This window comes from Asterias rubens, chromosome 8 (assembly GCF_902459465.1).
Source record: "Asterias rubens chromosome 8, eAstRub1.3, whole genome shotgun sequence".
NCBI classification, from domain to species: domain Eukaryota; kingdom Metazoa; phylum Echinodermata; class Asteroidea; order Forcipulatida; family Asteriidae; genus Asterias; species Asterias rubens.
Genome location: NC_047069.1, coordinates 3,461,703 through 3,485,613, shown reverse-complemented (window position 1 = coordinate 3,485,613; position 23,911 = coordinate 3,461,703). Strand labels below are relative to the sequence as shown.

General features: G+C 42.8%; 1 protein-coding gene and 1 pseudogene across 2 annotated transcripts in view; both read left to right on the top strand.

Moving 5' to 3' along the window:
• Nucleotides 1–23,911, top strand: part of LOC117293677 (calnexin-like) — an 82,225-nt gene that overhangs the window by 48,177 nt on the left and 10,137 nt on the right. For both annotated transcript variants that reach the window (XM_033776077.1, XM_033776078.1), the window contains exons 11-15: nt 24–173; nt 3,381–3,421; nt 3,754–3,941; nt 11,523–11,669; nt 15,139–15,255. In XM_033776077.1, coding sequence (XP_033631968.1) covers nt 24–173; nt 3,381–3,421; nt 3,754–3,941; nt 11,523–11,669; nt 15,139–15,255 — 643 coding nt within the window. The remainder of the gene's footprint in view (nt 1–23; nt 174–3,380; nt 3,422–3,753; nt 3,942–11,522; nt 11,670–15,138; nt 15,256–23,911) is intronic.
• LOC117293678 lies at nt 6,169–6,868 on the top strand (annotated as a pseudogene).

Sequence of the window (23,911 nt, the reverse complement as noted above, 5' to 3'; positions counted from 1 at the left end):
ATGATACATGTATGTTTATTTAGGATTGTTGATCCAGATGCCACAAAGCCAGATGATTGGGATGAAGATGCACCAGCTACTATTATAGATGAAGATGCTACAATGCCTGATGGGTGGTTAGAACATGAGCAGGAATTAATTGATGACCCTGATGCAGACAAACCAGAAGACTGGTAAGTCATGTCTTGTAATTTGATTTCTTGCCTTCGCTTTTGTGAAGTGTAGGATGTAAGATCTTCTTATATGTTGACCCTTGACGCGAGACTTGGCCCCTCTGCGGTCTTCTTGCAGTTAGGTCACATCTATGTTTTCACTAAATGCTGATTTGACATTTGCACATGTTTTGTGTGGGATGTTTCGCTTGCACAAAATAAATTTGTCAAGTACATAACGACTCTCCATCTACTGAATTCTCACAATGCTTTATACTACCAACCTCTCCCCATTACTCGTTACCAAGTAAGATTTTATGCTAAAGATTATTTGGAGTAATTACCAATAGTGTCCAGTCATTATTAGCATAAAATTTGTCTCATTCAAAGGTTTACTGTAAGTTTTTTAAATTCCATTCAAGGTAAAATAAAAGTTTTACTTGCAATGATGAAAGCATATGGACTTCTAGAATCTGTCAAAAATGCTGCTTAAAATTGAAATCTAAACTCTCAGTAAAATTGGCCCAAACCAGATCTAGCCTCTTTAGTAATTACTCAACAACAATTGTTCTCAAAGTTTGTGTAGTATTTTCTAGAGTCCATTGTGTCCCCTTTCCTTTAACCCACTAGTTTGTTTACGCCTTTGATTTTACGTTTACGCCTTTGATTTTACCCTTGGTTAGTTTATTTTATCCGGCCAACAGAAACGGTAATTAACAGCGCCATTGATTAAAAACAATTCACAACAATCACAACAACTTTCGGTCACTTTTCCTTTTTATATCATGCTGATGTGAATGGAGCATTCGTAGTGGTTATTTCTTGGCCAATTAAATGAGCTGATTTCTGTGGATCCGACAATTGGACTACGGTACTGACACACCGGTGGACTTGATATAATAGTTCCTTGGACAGGGCTCGGATTTGGGGAAAAAATCCACAAGACCGCAGGGCTTGTTGCTCAGAATTTTTACTGGACCGGAAGATTTTTTACAAGACCAAAATTTTAGTAGGAAAAAAAAAAGTTAACACGATAGAACAGCAGGCCTTTTTCATCCCTTAAGAGGCTTTTTTTTTTGCTGTGAAACCCAATCAATAAAGTTTCATATACCTACTTCACGTCATTCTCGCCGCCTCAAAAAAAGAATTCCGATTTGACAGGCAAATCACCAACAAAACACTGCAACGTGCAGCATTCATAAAAAGATCGTCATAAAAAGACTGACAAAAAATTTGACAGCAGTAGTCAGACGCTCATCACTGTTGGTAGCCATACTTAGCCAGACGTTTGGCAACAACACCATACTTTTAATCCATGCAACACAGGGACGTGTGGTAATGCAACCAGACCTTCTTAATGCAAATTCAACACTCCTTTGTAAGGTATCAGACTTTACACATGGTCAGTGGTAAACAAACATCGCTGTGCTAAGGTGTGCCGCCGCGCCGGGTACCAACACATCACTTCCTCGTTCCCGCTTGCTCACTCCCCGGGTGCATAAACATAAATGGTTTGAGACTAGATGTCGTGGTGTGGGCATGAGTAAACTGAATGGAAAACTTGTATGCAGCCTGATGCAAGTGAAAAAAGGACGGATTGACGTTCCGCAGGCGTGCTCAGAACACTGATTTGACGACAAGTAAAAAAAAATTTTTTATTTTAAATGAGATTGAAATACCTTTTTTAATGAAAGATAATATAATTATTTCATATAATTATTTGTAATAGTAACTATATTAGTATGCATAAAAAAACCACAAGACCGCCGGACTTGTTCGGCTTAAAGTTTACTGGACCGAAGCTAAAATCACTGGCCTCGGGCCTGCGGTCCAGCGGGAAATTCGAGCCCTGTATTGTATTCAAGAGCCAATTGACCCTTCAACTTAGGAACAGTGTTCTCCCTCCATCAAGCACTTTTGAACATGCACTTGTTACATACCGTCATAGCAAAATCAATTTTGCCATCGTCTACAGACCCCCTTCATCCTCTGTCACCGATTTTTCTGGCTGAATTTGAAGACTTTGTATGTGCTTTGGAGCATCTTCCAGATAGATGTGTGGTTCTCAGGATTTCAACCTTCACTATGACTGTCAATCTAAACCAGTAATAAAAGCCTTCACTACCATCATCGCTTCATTGAACTACCACCAGTTAATCCCAATCTAACTAACACAGCTGGCCATACTCTTGACTTCGTGCTAGTGAAAGACGACGACACCCTTATTGACTCATACTCCATATGCCACCCCCACTCTTCTGATCACCTTGTCATCAAGTTTAACCTCGACCTTGACAAACCCCGTGATATGAAGACTACATATATATATCACGTAACTTCAGATCTATTGACTCTGATGCCTTCGGTCATGATCTTGCTGTCAGGATGGACGTTGTATCATTGTCTGCCCATGATGACATAAATGATCTTGTCGCTGGCTACAACTGAGGTTGTGGGGAAGTTCTCGATCTACATGCTCCGCCAACTACCCTTTCCCGCACAGTTTGTCGCAAGCCCAGGTGGTTCAACGAGACTGTGGAAGCTGCTCGTCGTGCAAGACGACGCAGTGAGCGGAAATAGAGAAAGTCACATGCAGAGACTGATCACCAAACCTACATCAAGTCCCAGCGTGATGTCTCTGTTGCCGTCACTGAAGCCAAGACGAACTACTACAATGAACAATTATCTGACTGTAATTATAAAGATATGTTTAAAGTTGTCAATACATTACTTAACAATAACAAATGTCATTTACCTGATTCTATTTCCCCTTATAACCTTGCCAATGAATTTCAAGATATTTCAATAAGCTCAAGATGAACCCGGATAAGACAGAATTCTTCATTGCAGCCTCTCCCACTCACCTCAAAAATCTGGATCACCTCACCTTTAATCTCAATGGCACTCAAATTCATCCTTCTCCATCTGTCAGAAACTTGGGTGTAGTCTTCGATCACAACATGTCCATGTCTGCTCACATTACTCAGCTCTGTCGTTCTCTTAACTGGCATATACGCAACCTAAGCCGGATCAGGTTTCTTTATTTCAGCGTTTGTCCGTGCCTTAATTCTGTCCAAGCTGGACTATGGCTGCTGCATCCTGAACGATGTTTCCCGCCTTCAACGGCTCCAAAGCCGCTATTATTATTATTATTATTTTCTCCTTAATTAACAGTATGCACTAATTACCACAAGCTCAATAATATCACAAATACTTTTTGTTTTTCAGGGATGACGACATGGACGGTGAATGGGAACCACCAAAACTGAGTGAGTGCCATGTGTATGTCAACTGTACATGTTCCTTCATTCCAAGTTCTAAATACAGAAGTTCAAGCTTGTTTCATTTAACGTGTTGCATGACCCTCAAGTTCAATGCATTCCCCTTGGAATGTATACGATCTCACCAGCAGTATCAGCAGATGTTTTTCTTTCATCTAACTTGCCTCAAAACTACATTTAAGTTATTTTTGTTTTAAAAATGATTACTGTAATTTCTACAAATTGCTTACTCATGTTACTTATTAATGATATGTACATAAGTTTCAAGATTACTTGATTTTTGATTCACCATTTCATGTAACATTTTTTCTACGATTCAGAAAATCCTCTTTGCGAAGACGTTGGATGTGGCAAATGGGAAAACCCAAGCATTCCTAACCCTGACTACAAGGGCAAATGGAAGGCACCTTTGATTGATAATCCTGCTTTTAGAGGAGAATGGAAACCTCAACGGATCTCAAACCCTGAATACTTTGAGGACATGGAACCATTTCGTATGACACCAATTGTTAGTATAAAGCTAATATTGTAATTAACAGATATATCCAGTTGCTTACATCTTCTTTACACTATATTCATGTTTTCACTAGAGTCAGTACACGTGCAGCTTAATAAGTTCTTAATTTACTGTGAGGGTCTACAATCCCGGCCATAATTCGTTGGGCCCCCGTGCCCTCTTTTGGCGAATGCTTGTCCTTAACTAATTGGAGGACCAGCTCTCCTTCCTGATTCTCTACAATAACAATAAAGACTTGCGTACATACTCAACCGGTTGGGTGTTCAAAGCGCAGCAAAACCAAAATCAAATGAAAAAAACAGACACAAGTAAATTAGTTCTTGAAAACCTGTGACATAAGATAAGTTTTGAGAAGAGATTTGCATTTTGTGGTACAAAGACAAGATCTAAGATTAACTGGTAGAGAGTTCCAGATGTGTGGCACAGCTTAAGAAAATGCCTGTCACCCCAGGGCCCAATTTCATAGAGCTGCTTAATGGTCGATTTTGTGCTTAACGGGTGCACCTAGCAAATTTTTAATTTCATAGCCTTGATTAAGCAATGTTATTTGCTTATAGCGGCAAGCAAGCAAGCAAAAAGGGTCATTAAAGCCCCATTTCTGCTTAAACATGTTAAAGGATTTGGGTACCTTTTCAAAATGTCCATAGATTTACATTAAACTTACAGGGTTTGATGATAATGATAGTGTAAAGCTTCCCTTCAAATATTACTTACTGAGGTGCTGTAGTTTTTGAGAAATGAGTAAAACAATGTCTTGAAAATACGTTTGTAAATGATCGAAATAATTTTCGTCTCATGAGACTAAAATTATTTTCATGACATTGTTTTTACTCATTTCCCCCAAACTATAGCACCTCAGCACATAGTATTTTCAGGGAAGCTTTCTACTATCATTATCTTCAAACTGTGTAAGTTTAGTGTAAATCTGTGGACATTGTGTTTTTTGTCCTACAAAAGTTACATAGACCCTTTAAGCACTCTGTTTAAGCATAGAGCCAAATTTCATAGAGCTGCCTGTAACGGTCGATTTTGTGCTTATTGGGCGCACCTAGCACATTTTTCATTTCATAGCCTTGCTTAAAGGATTTGGGTACCTTTTCAAAATGTCCATAGATTTACATTAAACTTACAGGGTTTGAAGACAACGATAGTGGAAAGCTTCCCTTCAAATTTTACTTACTGAGGTGCTGTAGTTTTTGAGAAATGAGTAAAACTCCCAGTCTGAGAGGTTCAATCTGAGCTGCGGAGTTCCACAAGGATCGTGTCTGGGGCCCCTTCTGTATTCCATCTATACATCTGACCTGTTCAACATCCTCGAGAAATATCTCCCACATGCTCACTGCTACGCTGATGACACGCAAGTGTACTACTCATTTAGACCTAACGATGGTGCAAGTGCAGAAGATGCTGTTGCGGTGATGGAGTCTTGTCCTAGTGATAATCGATCTTGGATGATAAAGAATAGATTGCTGATCAACGATGATAAGACTGAGTTCCTCATCATTGGCACACGTCAGCAACTGCAGAAGATCATCAACATCCCCCACATCAGGATCGGCAATGCTGATATCCTCCCTGTATCTCATGTCAAGAACTTGGGTTGCATGTTTGATTCAAACATGACCATGAATCGACATGTCCTGATGATATGCAAGGCAGTCTTCTTCCACATTCACAACATCCGCCGAATTCGCAAATATCTTGATCAGAAGTCACTACTCACTCTTATCCATGCCTTCCTCACCAGCCGATTGGATTACTGTAACAGTCTATTTTATGGTGCCACTGCAACTCACATTGAGAAACTACAGCGAATTCAAAATGCCGCCGCCAGACTTGCCACAGGTTCATCCAAGTTCTGTCACATGAAACCTATCCTACGTCAACTGAACTGGCTACCCATCAGGTCCCGGATTGAATACAAAGTTCTCCTTCTCACCTGCAAATGCATCCACGGTCTAGCTCCTCCCTACCTATCTGAACTTATAACATCATTCAACCATCCCGCTACTCCCTTCGCTCCTCTCAAGGCATCACGCTGAACCACCCATCTCCAACGATGCTTCTTGGCCAAGGAGAGATTATCACATCCCTCCCATCCCTCCCTGATCGCACTGGTCTTTCACCTGACCAAATTCATGATTTGCTTTACACATGCGTTTCCTCCAGTTGTTTTCAATTTAAGGGCAAGTACTACGAGCAGACAGCTGGGACTTCCATGGGATCCCCTATATCCCCGGTTCTAGCTGACATATTCATGGAAGAGTTCAAGTCCTCATCACTCCTCTCCGCTGACCTCCGACCCAGCCTGTGGCTCCGCTACGTGGACGACACCTTTGTCGTGTGGCCCCATGGTCAGGACTCTCTCCATGAATTTCTGCAGTACCTCAACCAGCAACACTCAAGTATCAAGTTCACAATGGAGCAGAAACATTCCAGAAAGTTGCCCTTTCTGGATGTTTTCATCACAAGAAACCAAGACGGCACCCTCCACCACAGCATTTACAGGAAGCCCACCCACACCGATCGTTACCTACATCAGCGGTCTTTCTATCATCCAACTATCAAGTCGTCAGTCAACCGTGCGCTGGTTCAACGAGCTTATACCATTTGTGATCCGGACAGCCTCCAGCATGAGTTGCAGCACATCTGCACTTCTCTACAGCGGAATGGATACAACGCCAAGCAAGTCAAGACAAGCAAGCCCATCCCCCCCGACCAAAGGGTCTCCTATACCCAAGGTCAAACACACACACCCACAGTTAGTTTACCATACCTAGGTCCCCCCTCTCATCGCCTCCAACGCATCTTCAAGCAAGCAGGAATCAAGGTATATCACTCCGCTCCGAAGAAACTCCATGGCTCTCTCCAATCGCACAAGGACAAGAAGGACCCCTCCACCCGTGCCGGAGTCTATCGCATTCCGTGTGAATGTGGTAAGGTTTGTGTCAGGGAAACCGGGCGTAACCTTCCCACTAGACTTAAGGAACACTGAGCACACGGAAGAAGGGGAGACTTCGATAAATCCGCCATCGTCAAGCATTCCCACATCACTGACCACCGAGTGAACTGGGAAGCAGCAGAAACCATCGCTCCAATCCAGGCGTGGCACCCTAGACGCATCAGAGAGGCCATCGAGATTCATAAGCATGACACTGTACCCCAAGACATCGGCTTCCACATCAGCGATATCTGGCTCCCCCTCCTCCCGACCAATGGATCTTCTATATCCACGGTCACCCCCTAGGCCCCCCCCAACCATTAGACCTCCCGACCAATGGATCTTCTATATCCACGGTCACCCCCTAGGCCCCCCCACCATTAGACTGCTTTGGGTCATCTATACCCTCAGTCACCTAGGCCCCACACCCTCACCATCCCCTGTGCTTGTTCCTACTGACACAGTTCAGTGAGCACACACCCCCCACACACTCCAAAGGCTCCACAGCAGGTTTCACCACGCATCATCGAGTTCAACTTCCCGCCTTCGTGCATCACCTAGCTTATCCGCCGCCCAGTACTTAAGCAGCATCAGAGTCCAACGGTTAAACCAACGGTTCATTTCAGAACCACCTAAACTCATTTAGAGATCATTACATGGTGTTACTGATCATTATCATTATCATTATCATTATCATTATCATTATCATTATCATTATCATTATCATTATCATTATCATTATCATTATCATTATCATTATCATTATCATTATTATTATTATTATTATTATTATTATTATTATTATTATTATTATTATTATTATTATTATTATTATTATTATTATTATTATTAGTATCAATATTATTATCATTATTATTATTATTATCATTATTATTATTATTATTATTATTATTATTATTATGAAAATACGTTTGTAAATGATTACAATAATTTTCGCCTCACATTGTTTTACTCATTTCCCAAAAACTACAGCACCTCAGCACGTAATATTTTCAGGGAAACTTTCTACTATCATTATCTTCAAACTGTGTAAGTTTATTATAAATCTGTGGACATTGTGTTTTTTGTCCTACAAAAGTTACATAGACCCTTTAAGCAAGTTTTTTTTATTAAAGCGGTAAGAAAACAAAAACAAAAAGGGTCCTAAGGGAGGTAAGTATCCTTTTGATTCTTTCCCTGCTTGCTAGACCATTGTACTGTACTGACTCATCTGTGGTCAGCTTTGTTCCATCAGCATCAGTTGTGCTTGGTGCTTGCATTCTACCAAAGACAAAGTTAGGACTCATCCAACATCGAAGATATCTGAAATGCCCTGTTTCTATACTATGACAACTCCCCAGCCACTTTTCATTTGGAAATTGTGATCTTTGGTGACATTGCTGTAAATCCCGGCTCTGAAGCTGAAAATAACTCAAACTCAGCAGAAGCTAGTCCAAACTTTGCAAATTCCTACTCAAGAAGCAAGCTTCTCAGTCTCCGTTATGCTCCATCCACACGTGCTACATGTACAACTCTGCTGCCTTCCTGTATATTAACATCGCAGAACCTTGGCCGTTTTGTAAGTCCCAGCGCTGTTTACTGACCTACACATCGTGGTAAAAAAGCTGGTCGCCGTAGAACTATTCATAAACCCCCTATACCCGAAGTTACACTCCCATCTGTTCCAGCGCCAGTGACGCCAGCCAAATCTCAACTCAGCCTTTGTGTTCTGAACACACAGTCCATCTGTAACAAGTATGATTACTTTGCTCAGCAAAAAGATCTTGACCTTGTTGCCGTTTCAGAAACATGGCTGAGACCAGATGACAACTTAACAAGTCGTCAGTGTACCCCTGCTAGTTACTACTTTCATCACATCCCAAGACCTCACAAGACCGATGGAGGAGTTGCAATACTGTACAGATCTACTTTATCTGTCTCTGTGAAAAGTAATGATGTCCAGTACACAACAGTCATGTGTAACTTGAGTCTGTGCAAGCCCAAAGTCCTAACCAATACTGTAAAGAGCCGACAGTGGAAACATGTGAATTCTCCTGAAGTGTTCCGCGACATAGAAACTCATTTGGCAAAACTAAAAGTTGATCATGACTGCTTGGATCCCTATGGCTCCCTATTGGCTCCCTATCTCTCAACAAATCATCTTAAAGCTGATGCTCATTGTCCACAAAGCACTTAATGGCAAGGCACCCACTATATTTCTGAACTTCTTCAAGTTTACACTCCATCAAGAAATCTTTGATCAAGTTCCATGCTTCTTCTCATTGAACCCAAGTCTCGACACTCAAGGGCATGAAGGGGAGCCAGTCTTTTTCTTCAGCTGCGCCACGCATCTGGAACTCTCTACCACTTCATTTAGATCTTGTCTTTGTACCACAACATTCAAATCTCTTCTCAAAACTTATCTTATGTCACAGGTTTTCAAGGACTAATTTTGTTGTGTGTGTTTTTCTGTTTTTTTGTTTGTTGTTTTTTGGTTTTTACTGCGCCTTGAACACCCAGCAGGGTGGATACGTGCGCATTACAAGTCTTATTATTATTATTATTTGTATTATTAAATTGTGATGCGATACAGGCGAAATCAGTCGCTGTAGGAATGTTAATTTTGATTTTAACTATACACCGAAGTGAGTTAGCACTGTATACGCAGTACTTTCCCAGGTTCTGTGAAAATATCACAGGAATATCACTTGGGTAGTGTCTTACCAACTAGACAACTGAGATTGCCAGGTACATGTAGCTACATGTAGAGGCAGTACCGCAATGATTAATTTACAGATTTAATATGGAAGTGTTATGGCTGATCGGTTAAGAGCCCGAATTCAAACGGGTGTTTCTGATCAGCCGAGTGTGGGTTCGAGCCCCAGTCGTTACACTTGTGTCCTTAAAGACACTAGACACGATTTGTAACTGTCAAAGACCAGTCTTCTCACTTGGTGTATCTCAACATGTGCATAAAATAACAAACCTGTGAAAGTTTGAGCTCAATTGGTCGTCGAAGTTGCGAGATAATAATGAAAGAAAAAACGCCCTTGTCAGCTGAAGTTGTGTGCTTAATGATGCTTGATTGCCGTTGGTTCCGAGTGTTGTGCGACGGGGTTCGCCCTGGTGTTCCTGGCTGATTGGCAGCATACTGCACCACAGCACCTTGTGGTGCTATATTGTAGATCTCAAATTCAAACCTCGTCTCACTCACCTTTGCAGTAAATACATGGCGCTTTTTATTTTTTGGAAAAAGGTGTGTTATAAATACTGTTTTTATTATTATTATTTTAATGGTAAAACTAAATAGATATTCTTTATCCCTGATGCAAATTTAACATCATTTACAATAAATGGTTGTGATAGCCGCTGCTAATGGGATTCAAATTTGAACTGCCTCTAGCACCATTGTCCATGCCAAAGTAAAAAAAAAAAAAACAGCAAGCATACAAAAATCACAATGTATACAGAAATTGTACACAATAATAATGCTCGTTTATAAGGCCGTTTATTCCCTAGTTTACAGAGAAAGTCTTTTAACTTTTCCTGTCAAATTGAGTTTACTCAGCACTTTGTTTCTGCTTGAATTTTGGCACATGTATGTAAACCATAAAACAGGGATGAGATTCTTTCGCTTTTTAGCAATTCTGACTTTCCGACTTTAAAAAACCGTCTTTTTTTTTCAGTTCCAACTTCTTTTTAAATCTCCGACTTTGGCAAATTGAATTCTGAATCATTCACTTTCCAACATTAAAATTTAACTTGGCCGCGATCAGGATCTGAAGTGCTCTCGTTCATTTCAGAGTACACGTTGTCGTACAATCATTGAAAACACGACGCACAAACCACATGGTGCAGAGTATCTACACAACACACACACACTGACCAACATTCACCACGCTGTGATTGGCCGTTGATGGCTGTTGATACTTTCATAGTCATGACCTTCTTGACTGGACTTCAATGCAGTACACGTTCAAGAACGGAGTAAAGAGTTGCCGCACGTTGTGCATTATGCCTGTAGACTGCACAATGTACAGCCTTGGAGGAGTTCTAATAGCATGGACAACTTTTGCCAACAGAGGGCGTTGCGGGGCAAAGTTCATTGAATTATTTCTCGATGTGCGTTGTTGACTGATCGTTGATTCCAGAAGATTTTGTGGCAAACGGAGTTCAAAACATGTTCAAATCAACCTAACAACGAAGTCATTTAAGTTGTTGATGGAAAAGGAATAAATTAAGGTATTAATTAGGAGATAAAATCCTCCAAAAGCGTAATTTTAAGGGCCTCACTTCCAGTTTTTTTTCTCCCTTTTTTTTTTCCTCTCAAATTTTTGTGTGTGTAAATAAAAAAACCTGCGCATGATCGAGAATTTTTGTTGAATCGTCCGGCGGGCGATTGTAAAAAAAATTAAGGGAATTCACCTCCAGTGATGAAAAAATTTCATATTTTTTCAGAATCTCATCCCTGATAAAATGACATTTCCTTATAAGTGTCTTTCTTACACAATTATTCAATTACGAAAACAGACTGTATGTTTCAAGCACTCAACGTTCCCTTGTGATTTGTTATCTTGATATAAAGTAAGAGAGAAGGCTTGCTAAACATACTTTTTTTAAATTTTATTCAGGGCATGATTTGTTTGGAACTGTGGTCAATGACTGAAGGTATTGTGTTTGATAACTTCATCATAACGTCTAGTCGTCAAGTTGCTGATGATTGGGCATCAGACACATGGCGATTGAAACAAAAGCTGGAAGGAGTGTCTGGATCAGCAGTAAGTTACATTATTTTCATTATTAACAATATTTCTTTTGATTATCTATCAAAATAGGTACTTTGTTGAGATACAGTTTGCACCATATACTGTGTATCAATCGTGCATATGGTAGTCAATAATGCATACAGTCGACTCCCGTTATTACGAGCTCGCATGTAACGAGGTTCCGGTTATTACAAGGTTTTTTGTCGGTCCCGAACTGCCCCGTGCGTGTTTCAATGCATTAAAATATTGATTATACGAGCACGGAAGTAGCGAGAACACGGTTATAACGAGGTAATTTTGCGGTCCCTTGGAGACAAAATGTATTGTTTTCAGACGTTTGTAGCGAGGGCCTGGAATAAGTGTGTAAAAAAAGCTTACCTTCGTAAGAGAAATGACATGAAGCCCTTAAACCCAATGATCAATACAATAGAGGTGATAATTGCATGGTGTTCGTAGAGTGCCACCAGTCTATTCAACGGACTGGTTTACCCAAGCAGACAATAGAGGGCTTAAATCACGCGCGTGGCTCAAAACCACCAACGGTTTAGTCACTGACAATCCTTCTCAATTTCAAAAACATGCCGCTTACTTAATAAATTCATGTCGGCGAACGCACTCGGCAGTATTTGGGGGTTCTAATGATTAATCCTTGCTCGTATCATCCATGCAAAACTTCAAAAACGTCACCGCTGTTCGAGTTCTTTTTTTAGTAGAGCCCCCTTTTCAATTAAAAATAGCCCAAACAAAAGATTTTCTAAAACCCCCTCCTGAGTGAGTTGCACTTCAAACAATTTACCGCATCAAATGATTATAAAAAGGGGTACATTTTGGGACCATCTCTCATACGTTCATCGTAACTGTAACTGCCACATTCGAAAAAGAAAGCGGCTAGCATCAAAACCAAGCGTAAGTGTCTTACCCTCGATACCAAGATGGAGATCATCCGGGCTGTGGATGCGGGGGCAAAGAAAGCAGAGGTCGGTTGCCAGTACGCCATCGTCTCCAGTACACTGTCAACCATTTTGAAGAACCGAGATGACATCCAGTCAAGATTTGAGTCGTCGAAGTTTCAACCGTCAAGAAAAAGATGCCGCACTGCTTTGCTGGAAGATGTTGAGGAGGCACTCCTACGTTGTTTTCAAGGGATGCGCGCCAAAAATCTTCCCGTCAACGGACCTCTCCTTCGCGAAAAAGCAGAGCGGCTGTCCGAGATGTTGGGGCACGAGAACTTTCAAGCAAGCTCGGGTTGGCTTTCCCGATTTAAAGAGCGGCACAGCATTCTACACAAGCAGATCTGCGGGGAAAGTGCCAGTGTTGACCCAACATCTCTCACGACCTGGCTGAAAGAAACCCTTCCCGGCATCGTCCGTGGCTACGAAGCCAAGGATATTTTCAACGCTGACGAGACTGGTCTTTTTTACCGCCTCACTCCAGACAAGACTTTGTCATTTAAAGGTGAACAGTGTCATGGTGGCAAGCAGAGTAAGGAGTGGATGACGGTGATGCTGTGTTCCAACATGGATGGTTCCGAGAAGCTCAAGCCACTTGTCATCGGGAAGTTCAAGAACCCACGCTGCTTCAAGAATGTCCAATCTCTTCCGGTGACATATCGGGCCAACCGAAAGGCATGGATGGTCTCAGATCTTTTCACCGAATGGGTCCGGCGTTTGGATCGAAAGTTTTCCCGCCAAAGTCGCAAGGTTCTTCTGTTCGTGGACAACTGCGCGGCTCATCCAAAAGTTCAAAACCTTCAGGCCATCACTCTGCAATTCCTACCTCCAAACACGACTTCCCATCTTCAACCCATGGACCAAGGTGTCATCATGAACATGAAAGTTCACTATCGGAAGCATTTAGTGAAAAGTCTCCTTCACAGCTATGACTCAGGTGAAACTCCCAAACCTATTGACGTTAAGCAGGCAATTTCAATGCTTTTTGAAGCATGGAAAAACGTGAAACCGGTGTCAATTGGGAAGTGCTTTGCAAAAGCAGGGTTTGTCGAAGATGGTGGAGAGACTGACGATGATGGAGAGAACGGAGACGGAGACGAGGAGACGGGTGAAGATGAGGCGCAACCTGACAACATCTGGGAACGTATGGCCAGGCATCTCGATCTCCCCGCCGTCTCTTTTAACGATTATCTCAACGCAGACACAGGTGTACAGTGTACGGATGAGCCGACGGATGCTGAAATCGCGGAGCAAGTAGCAGTGGAGATGAATGGAGAAGAAGAGGAAGAGGAGATGGAGATAGAGGAGGAAGATGATGGTGACCAACAGCCAACAATGTCCCTTCGAGAGGCACATGACACCATGCCCAAACTGCAAGACCTCCTGTACAGCCTGAAAGACACCAGCAGCGAAGTCTTTGCTGCCCAGGCTGTGCTGAGTGCCTTCCTCGCACAGAAGATGGATAAAGTCAAATCGCAGCGCAAGATCACCGATTTCTTCCAGAAGTAGAGGAGAAAAATTTAACCAAACCGGCTCTTTTCAGAGCCACCACAACACAAAAGAGATTTATTTCATGCAATGTCGTGTCCTGATTAAATGAATAAAGGTTCCCCGTTTCCAAAAAGAAAAGAAAAAAAGAGAAAAAAGGTTGCCCTTCCCCAAGAGAAAACAAAGGTTGCCCTTCCCCATTATTTAATTTTTAAAAGGAGAGAAAAACAAAGGTTGCCCTTCCGGAATAATTAATTCAATCAAATGAAAACACAGAGATGATTTAAAAGACACAGATACGCAAAGATAATCAAAAATAAAATTATTTTAAAAGACACAGATGCACAAATATTTAATGAATTAAATACTGAAATAAGAATTAAAAGGAGAAATTGAAAAATTAAACAATACAATATTATTAAAAAAGGAAACGGCAAAGTAACTGATAATCAAAAATAAAATTATTTTAAAAGACACAGATACATGTACACATGTACACAAATAGCTTCCTTCAGTCCATGTGCAACTTAACTCCAGAAACATCTCGCTGGTGTCCCACACTTGACATGCTGTTATCATGATACTCCATGTCGATCACCAACGAAAATGAACGTTCAGTGCATGCATCATGTTCATACCATGCGCTACGCGGCAGAATCCACTCGCTCTGGACGGCAAGTTGACATCTCTTTGGTATATTGTTATTATAAATTGTACCAAATATTACATTTCCCTGATTAATCACTCAATATAAGACATTTAGCAATGATATTCTTGTGTACAAGATGCTCGTAACAGCTGTTCTGATAAGCAAACAGCTCCGCGCAGGCTAACACAAGTGTAAATGCACGTACACGTGTTGTGTGCATGCACAATGATGACGTATGTATCTATATTTAGCGCGCTGCGTTTAAGACGAGATTCGGATAATACGAGGAAAATGGGCCAGTCCGGCGGACCTCGTTATAACGGGAGTCGACTGTATATGGTAATACTTTATTTATTAAGGCGTTAACCCTACATTTTGGATGATTGATTTGTAGGAAAGTGTTGTATCTGGGTTATTGGGAGCTGCTGAGGATCGACCTTGGCTATGGGCAATCTACGCTCTAGTTATCATCATACCGTTGTTTATCTGCTTTAGAGTTTGTTTTCACAAGGTAAGTACCTTTGCTATAACCATAGAGTAAAGACTTGTTAATACCACTGCCATTGGTACCTTTCCTGACCATAGAGCAACGACTTGTTAATACCACTGCCATTGGTACCTTTCCTGACCATAGAGCAAGGACTTGTTAATACCACTGCCATTGGTACCTTTCCTGACCAAAGAGCAAGGACTTGTTAATACCACTGCCATTGGTACCTTTCCTGACCATAGAGAAAGGACTTGTTAATACCACTGCCATTGGTACCTTGCCTGACCATAGAGCAAGGACTTTTAAATATCACTGCCATTTGTACCTTTCCTGACCATAGAGCAAGGACTTGTTAATACCACTGCCATTGGTACCTTTTCTAACCATAGAGCAAGGACTTGTTAATACCACTGTCATTGGTACCTTTCCTGACCATGGAGTAAAGACTTGTTAATACCACTGCCATTGGTACCTTTCCTAACCATAGAGTAAAGACTTGTTAATACCACTGCCATTGGTACTTTTCCTGACCATAGAGCAAGGACTTGTTAATACCTCTGCCATTGGTTCCTTTCCTGACCATAGAGCAAGGACTTGTTAATACCACTGCCATTGGTACTTTTCCTGACCATAGAGAAAGGACTTGTTAATACCACTGCCATTGGTACTTTTCCTGACCATAGAGAAAGGACTTGTTAATACCACTGCCATTGGTACCTTTCCTGACCATAGAGCAAGGACTTGTTGATACCTCTGCCATTGGTACCTTTCTTGACCATAGAGCATGGACTTGTTAATACCACTGCCATTGGTACCTTTCCTGACCATAGAGCAAGGACTTGTTAATACCTCTGCCATTGGTACCTTTCCTGACCATAGAGCAAGGACTTGTGAATACCACTGCCATTGGTACCTTTCCTGACCATAGAGCAAGGACTTGTTAATACCTCTACCATTGGTACCTTTCTTAAACATAGCGCAAGGACCTGTTAATACCACTGCCATTGGCACATTTCCTGACCATAGAGTTTATTATTTCAATTTCAAGAAGTACAAAAGCTATTTCAACATAGTATAACTTATCGGAAAGGTCTTGTCAAGGGCTTCAAACGCTTTACAGACATGACCGCACTTTGACCTTGTCTTCCTGTTCAAATCGACTAGTTAGTCTCGTCTACAGTCGTCAGTATTTGAAAGGTCTATATGTCCTCAACCAAATAAGCTATTTTGACAATCTAAACATCATATGAAAGGGCTTTACGTACTTCACTGCAATTTGCAAAAGCCGTTCTTGCCAATAGGATGAACTTGAGCACTAAGCCCCAAAATGCAAGAAATTGAACTTTTTGAAATGATTTGTTGTCTTTTTCATTGAAATTAGATTAATTTTGTTTTTTACTTGTCAGGGTTTCCATATGAATAAAACATAATTTATCAATATCTTTAAGATTTGATTTATCAATATCTTTAAGATATGATTTATCAATATCTTGTTCATATAAAAACCCTGTTCATTGGGTTTACCACCCATAGGGAAACCTCTGCCCATTTTTTTAAATTATTTTAAAAAATATTTTTTTACTTTTTGCTTTTTACTTTTTACTTTTTACTTGTGACCTGTCTGATAACTTAATTAATGGCCATCGCACTTTCTCTATTTTGCTGTCGAGGGGCTTAAGATTACAAAGTAAGCTTGTTTACACATGTTTTATCATAAATACAGGTTTTGAGTGAAAAATACAGGTTTTGGGGTGTCAGAATACAGGTTTGTGATGCGAGAGGTTGGCATGTCTGCTTATCATCAGACTTATGTGCTGGCTGGGCGGAGGTTCTGAGTTCCCAGTCGGGCAACTACAATTGGGTACCAATTGGGTATTGACACTGAATCCCGATGTCAGAGTCTACGTCACTCTACTTACCTGTAGAGCAAATTACTACAATTGCATATTCCCTATGCGCCGCTAGGTAACACTAAGACTTTTTTACAACAAGTGCAACAGCGCCCTCCATCGCCCAGTGCACACCGGCGCGAACGCCATGCGCAATCGTCCTCTTTCTCTCTTAGCTCCGAACAGGTGACACGTTAATTTTTTAGGCTCCCTAAAAGATTGTTACTTTTCCGTAAACCGAGTCTCTTTCGAGAGATAAGCTGTGTTTATTATTATTGTACTTGATAAAGACGTGTTTGTAGAGTGTGTGTGTCGTCTTTATTAATTTCTTAGTTGATAAAATGAGTTCTAGAAAGGCAGGGAGGGGTCGCACTGTCGGTACAGGGGATACTTTCCTTTCCCAGGGACAGCTCGACTCCTCGGGGGGCTACGCCGTTGACGGTCCGTCGTCGGCGCAGTCCTCCCAACTTTCGCAGCCCCTGCGTGCTGCGTCGGTCGTGGACCCAGTTGACTTCGAGGGGAACACTTCCCGTTCCCCCTCGTCAGTCAGCGTCCAAGGGTCCAGCCTGTCTAAGGGTAAACGCCCGGGTGCAAGCAAGAAAACAAAAAATCCTGCTACCCGGGCCGTTACCAAGAAGAATAAGGCAGGCAAAGGAAACCCCGTTCCGGGGTCTTCACGCCTGCCGCTAAGCCACCCACTGGCCTACTGCGGACGGAGGGGGTCCCCCCTCCGCGTGTCTCAGTGCGCCATTCCCCATCCAGTTTGAGTTTGCTGACCGTAACCCGGCCGCTCATGCCATCGGGCTGGGCGCGCTGGCGGTCGGTCGGCAGATTGCTCAAGCCGAGCGGGCGAACTGGGGTTCCCCCGGTATCCCGCGCTCGGTGGGTCCGTCCTCATCCTCGGGTTTTACCCGTGTTTTTTTCAGTGATTCCTCCCGGGAATCCCGCAGGGGCAAACGTCACCGCGGTGACTCGCTTTCATGGGCCTACTTCATGGAGGCCTTTCACGCGTTGACCGCCTCCCTGACGGGCAGGTTGGAGCAGGGCCATGGCCCAGTGGCTCCGCCCGTTTTGTTGGCCCTTCATGGCGTGTCAGCCCCGCCGGGTTTCCCGGCCCGGGTCGACGCACCGGTCCCGTTCGACCACCAGTGGGTGGCCTCGGGTAGCTGTATCCCTCATACCGTGAGCAGGGCCCCGGTACTTCCGCCGTGCCACCGCTCGGTACCGCAGGCATGCCAACTAGTATGTTTTTCCCTTATTTCGTACGGGTATACGGGTTTTGCAAAAAAAAAATACGGTTTTGAGCATCGCCACTGCAAAAATACAATTTTATCCCAGTTGGCCGTCGAGCCCTTTTTTAAATCAAGATCAATATTTTTTTATTGACACAAATAAGTTTTCGGCCGACTACTTACGGCCGATAATGATTATCCAGTGAACTCTATTATTCCACGGGGGTATTCCTTATTCAACTTTCACCACACATCGAGCGAGCGCAACGGAGATTCCCTCGCGTCCATTGCACGCACGCTAGTAGCACAAACCTGCATTGCATACTACCCGCAAGTTTATCTGACGTCCCGATTTCACAGGGAACCAGTCTAACACAATTCATTGAACAACAGAGGGCGCTGTTGTCAAATGCCCTTATATGGTATCGGTCGTTTTGTGAACGGACGAATCGAGTTTGCAAAAGAATTTTTTGCCAAAATAAAGACACAAAAGATATAGAGCGCCTGAAGCGAGATTTTTATAAGATAAATTTAAGAACTATGCCCCCAAATACAACAAACAAAACTTTTTGGTATGATTTGTTTTTTTTTGTCTTCTTCATTGAAATTAAATTGTTTTATCTCTGCCCGTGCAACGGCAGAGATATTGTCCTTGTGGTGGATATTCTTCTTCTTCTTTTTCTTCTTCTCCTTCTTCTTCTTCAGCTTGCATTTGCAAAACCGTGGCCACATATTGGGCTTGGGCTTAGGCTCCGTCAGTTATTTAGAAAACATGTGCTTTTCTAACGGGGCTTCAAACAGGCAGACGAAGCCCAAGCCGAAGCCCAAGTGACATCCCAAGCTAAAGCCGCGATTTCGTAAAAAACGGAACCAAAAATTCCAACCTCGTACCTAAAGCTTGTAAGCCGATCAGAATTGCAACGTAAAAATATAACGAGGTTGTTTTATTTACGTGATGAGTGAATCCTCTACGCTGCGCTGCGAGACGATCACCACCGAAGCTTTTCCCCACGTTATTGCAATGGGGGATTTTCCGGTCGCAGTGTGACCTGCACCGTGAACGCTAAAAACACTCTGCCGTGGTCTGGAGCTTATTCACGGCATACGGGTTCGGTGAAAACCCGGAGAGCCAACGGATGTTAACCGTGCTAACCGTGTATGGTTGTTAGTTACATGAGCTTTAGTTTGAGTGAGGAAACTTCGCAATCGTCACCGTTAATCCATAAGTCAATAGTCATTCAATAACGGAGCATTTTTATAGAAAAATTGTTTTAAATTAGCTTATTAGCTTTTACAAATTATTCTTTTCACAGTGCATCTTAAGAAAAGGTTTTGAATGTTTTTGGAATTTATGTGAGATTCATTACCTTGCCAAATGTCTTTGCAATGAAATATGTTGTAAAACAACTGCATGATACTGTTGGTAACAGTACCAAACTTAAGTGTTTCTTAGTAAAAGTTGGACACTTGATATTAATAGTGTTATCACTTGTCCATGTAATAATAGGCAGCTGACTTTTACCTAATCAAAAAGGTACGGTGGCCCAAAAGGACATCGCATAACTGTAAACTTGTCAGCATACGTATGCCGTGAAAATATTTGGGAATATGTGCGCATGCTTACGTATGCGCTTGCTTATGGTGGGATTTCGTTAAGATATTCGCGAGTAACGTATGCGAATATGTTTGAGTTGTCGAAAATTTTATTATACTTTGTCGCATATGTTTAATTAAAATTTCTAATATATATCTGTGGATTTTTAGCATCCAGTCTGATCGCGACATCATACTTATTCGCGAATAATTTCTTGACACCGCATACGTATGCGCAAACATTTGCGAATAAATTTGTGACATCGCAAACGTATGCAATCAAAAAGGTACGGTGGCCCAAAAGCACATCGCATAACTGTAAACTTGTCGGCATACGTACATGTATGTCGTGAAAATATTTGGGAATATGTGCGCATGCTTACGTATGCGCTTGCGTATGGTCGGATTTCGTATTCGCGAGTAACGTATGCGAATATGTTTGAGTTGTCGAAAATTTTATTGCATACTTTGTCGCATACGTTTAAATAAAATTTCTAATATATCTCTGTGGATTTTTAGAATCCAGTCTGATCGCGACATCGTACTTATTCGCGAATAATTTCACGACACCGCATACGTATGCGCAAACATTTGCAAATAAATTTGTGACATCGCAATTGTATGCGCACCTGTTAGCGATATGTCCCTTCAGGGCCCCCATACAAAGGTGAAGTTGGAGCACCAATAAATTAAAATAGTGGGCGTTTGTGGTGCATGGAGGAAGGACTTTTTTTCCTTCCTCCATGGTTGGTGTCAAAGAGAACTTATCGTGCAATATTCTAATAATTTAAATACACAGAATCAGGTGCAGTATTTTAAATGTGTCAGGTCGTTAAGATTAATATTAATGGAAACTTCTTAATGTGTAACAAGAATATGGAGCATCAACATACAATAGTGAACAACGCAACACATTTTGATAACTGCACCAAATGCGTATGGACCAAAAGCAAAGGGGCTACCAATATGAAAACACCAATAGCAATTCTGTGCATTTCTAGGTTTTAATTGTTTACACGCTGTCCTGCCGGGAGTGTAGGTTTATCATAGCGGAGACAGAGCAGCCCAAGCCAGGGGCGGCCCAAGCTCAAACCTGGGTTTCGTACACATTTTAATTTAGCACTCCAAACTAATGCTAAAAATAGAAGCAAGTTCCCGGATCTCAGACAAAGTGTCAAAAATGTCACTGATAATACGCGCGCGTACAAAACCTAAACTGCCTTATCTGACAACAATACGTTTATACTTAAACACACAACCGATATTTGAAGACAAAAACTAGCTCTGTTAAAACACGTCGCCCTCATAACAAATACCTTATGTACCCACTAAACAAACCCCAAAAATTGTATACTGGTATATTTTAATATGTATCTCAATTTTAAACAAAACTTTTCCCTGATAAGACAAGAATTAACATGATTTTGTTTCATCCATCTGTGGCAAGGACCTACCTCGAATTCAAAGAATCTATCTCGACATAAAGAAAATGTGTGAACTTGAAAAAAAAATGTAATAAAGTTACTATTTTCCGAACTCTTGACTTATTTTCATGTAGTTATTCTATTGATGGTTGTGTGTACTTTCATATAAATATATTGCTATTGTTACACGCTGTGCCTGCCGGAGTTATAAGCTTCATGTTACAGATTGTTCTGTATCACCCCCAAAACACACACAATTTTCATTTCTCCAAGTGCAACATAAACCATGCAGAATGTTATGCTCCACCCCCCGCCGGGCAGAGATACCCGTATTTGCTCAAATACAGCTACCATGCTTTCTAGTTTTTTTTGTACTTGATGATATTTAATTAATTGACAAGGGTCTCTATATGAAAAAGGATATGATTAATCAATGTCTTTAAGATATGATTTATCAATATCTTTTTTTCCCATATAAAACCTGTTCCATTGGGTTAACCACCTGTAGGGAAACCTCTGCCCAATTTATTATTTTTTTTTAATTTAATTAAATTTTGTATTTTATTTTTATTTATTTTTCTTCAAGTTTTAATTAACTGCTTAATTAGGCTGTTTGATAACTTAATGGCCCTCACACCTTCTCTATTTTGCCTGTCTCGGGCTTAAAACTACGTTTACGCGTGTTTAAAAAAAAAAACAGGTTTTTGATGCAAAATACAGGTATTGGGGTTTCAGAATACAGTTTTGTGATCCCAGAGGTTGGCATGTCTGGTACCGGTGCCGATGCAGACTCGTGTCCCAGCGGTATCCCTGGCCCCTGTGGGGCCACCTGTGACCGCCAGAACTGTAACATCCCTGTCGGGGATCAGTTTGCACCCGGTGTCAGAATTTTCTGATTCGGGTTCATCTATGGGCCATGATAATAGTACTGGGCACCCGCCCGGGACGAGTCGCCCCCCTGGGGATGACTCGTCCCAGGAAGAGGACGAGTTGTCCGCTATGCAGCGGTTGTCAATTCGTGATACTGAGTTGCGGCTCGTTCAGCGGGACATGATCCGAGCGCTGAACCTGCCGGCCGTGGCCGACCCCCCTCCTTCTGAACGCCAGTCTTTCAAGAAGAGGTCGGGTCCAGCTCCATCGGTCCAGAATACTTTCCCGACTCTGCCCCTGGATCGTGTTTGCACAGATCGTATAGATGCAGTTATGCAGGCAGGGAAATGGCGGGCGCATGCTTCACGCACAGAAGCTTACTATCGTTTTCCCCAAGGGGATTTCGATAAGTATTTTGCAACGCCCGTTCTCCCAGATTCGGCATCGGATAAACTCACTGCCGACCGGGGGGCTACTTCCTCCAAACGTCCCTTCGCCGATAAGGCCCGTGGGAAATTGGAGGAAGTGGCTAAGAAGTTGGACTCAGCCTCCCGTTTTGGGATGCCGTCCATCTTTCTTGTTACTCCTTTCCGAGTATTTGGCCTTGGGCGCTGACGGCGACTCGACGGTTCCCGCCGATCTCGTGGTCGCTGCCCTGCACTGCCTTGATGATGGCTTGAGGACCATCCTGGACCAGTTCTCACGTATTTCTGCCCTGGCTACGTCTTCCCGGCGAACGTGTTGGACGCACTGTTCCTTCCTTCAGTGGGAGCGCGCAAGCGTCTTGACGCCTTGCCGCTCACAGGTCACGACCTTTTCCATGGAAGCTGAGGCCAAGCGCATCAAGGCGGCAGATAAAATTAATTTAAAGAAACTGGCTGCGCCCAAGGCCAAGGCGAAAAAGCAAGCCTCCTATACCATCCCACAGCATCAACCTCAGTGGCCCGCCCGTGGTGGGTTTCGCGGCAGGGCCGACACTCAATCTAGTGTCCAAGCCGCGCCGACCCAGATGGGACACCAGCGCCCTCAATCGGGGCGGGGTTTTCACGCGCCAAACTCCCGATTCCCGGGGGCATGGCGTGTGAAAACGGACCCGTGGGGGGCCGCCTTCAGAAATTTCTGGAGTCCTGGGGACAGGTTGTCTCCTACGCGCTCAAGATCACGGGGACCCCCCCGTCGGACATGATAATTCGGCCCCTACGGAGGACCGCGTACTGAATCTTTTTCAGTGCGTGTCCCTCTTTCTCCCAGCGGCTGTGGCACCGGCAAGGGCTTGGCTCAGGCTCCTTGGCCTTATGGCCAGCATGGTGGACTTGGTGGATTTTTGTCGACTCCGGATGCGGCCAATTCAGCTTCATCTGCTGTCTTTTCACCGCCCTCGACACCACCCTATCCACCTGCCGGTACCCACTACGCCCTGGCTGATCCCGCACTTGCGGTGGTGGCTGGACATGGCCCATCTCACTCAGGGGCGCGTGTTCCGCCCCCCTCAGCCTTCGGTGACCATTGTCACCGATGCGTCACAGCAGGGCTGGGGGGCGACCCTCCACCCGTGCCAGATCGCGGGACAGTGGGGCCCGGAGCACCGCTCGTCCCACATCAATGTCCTAGAGTTGATGGCGGTCTTCAATGCCCTTCGGCATTTTCAGACTGCGGTGTCGGGACGCGC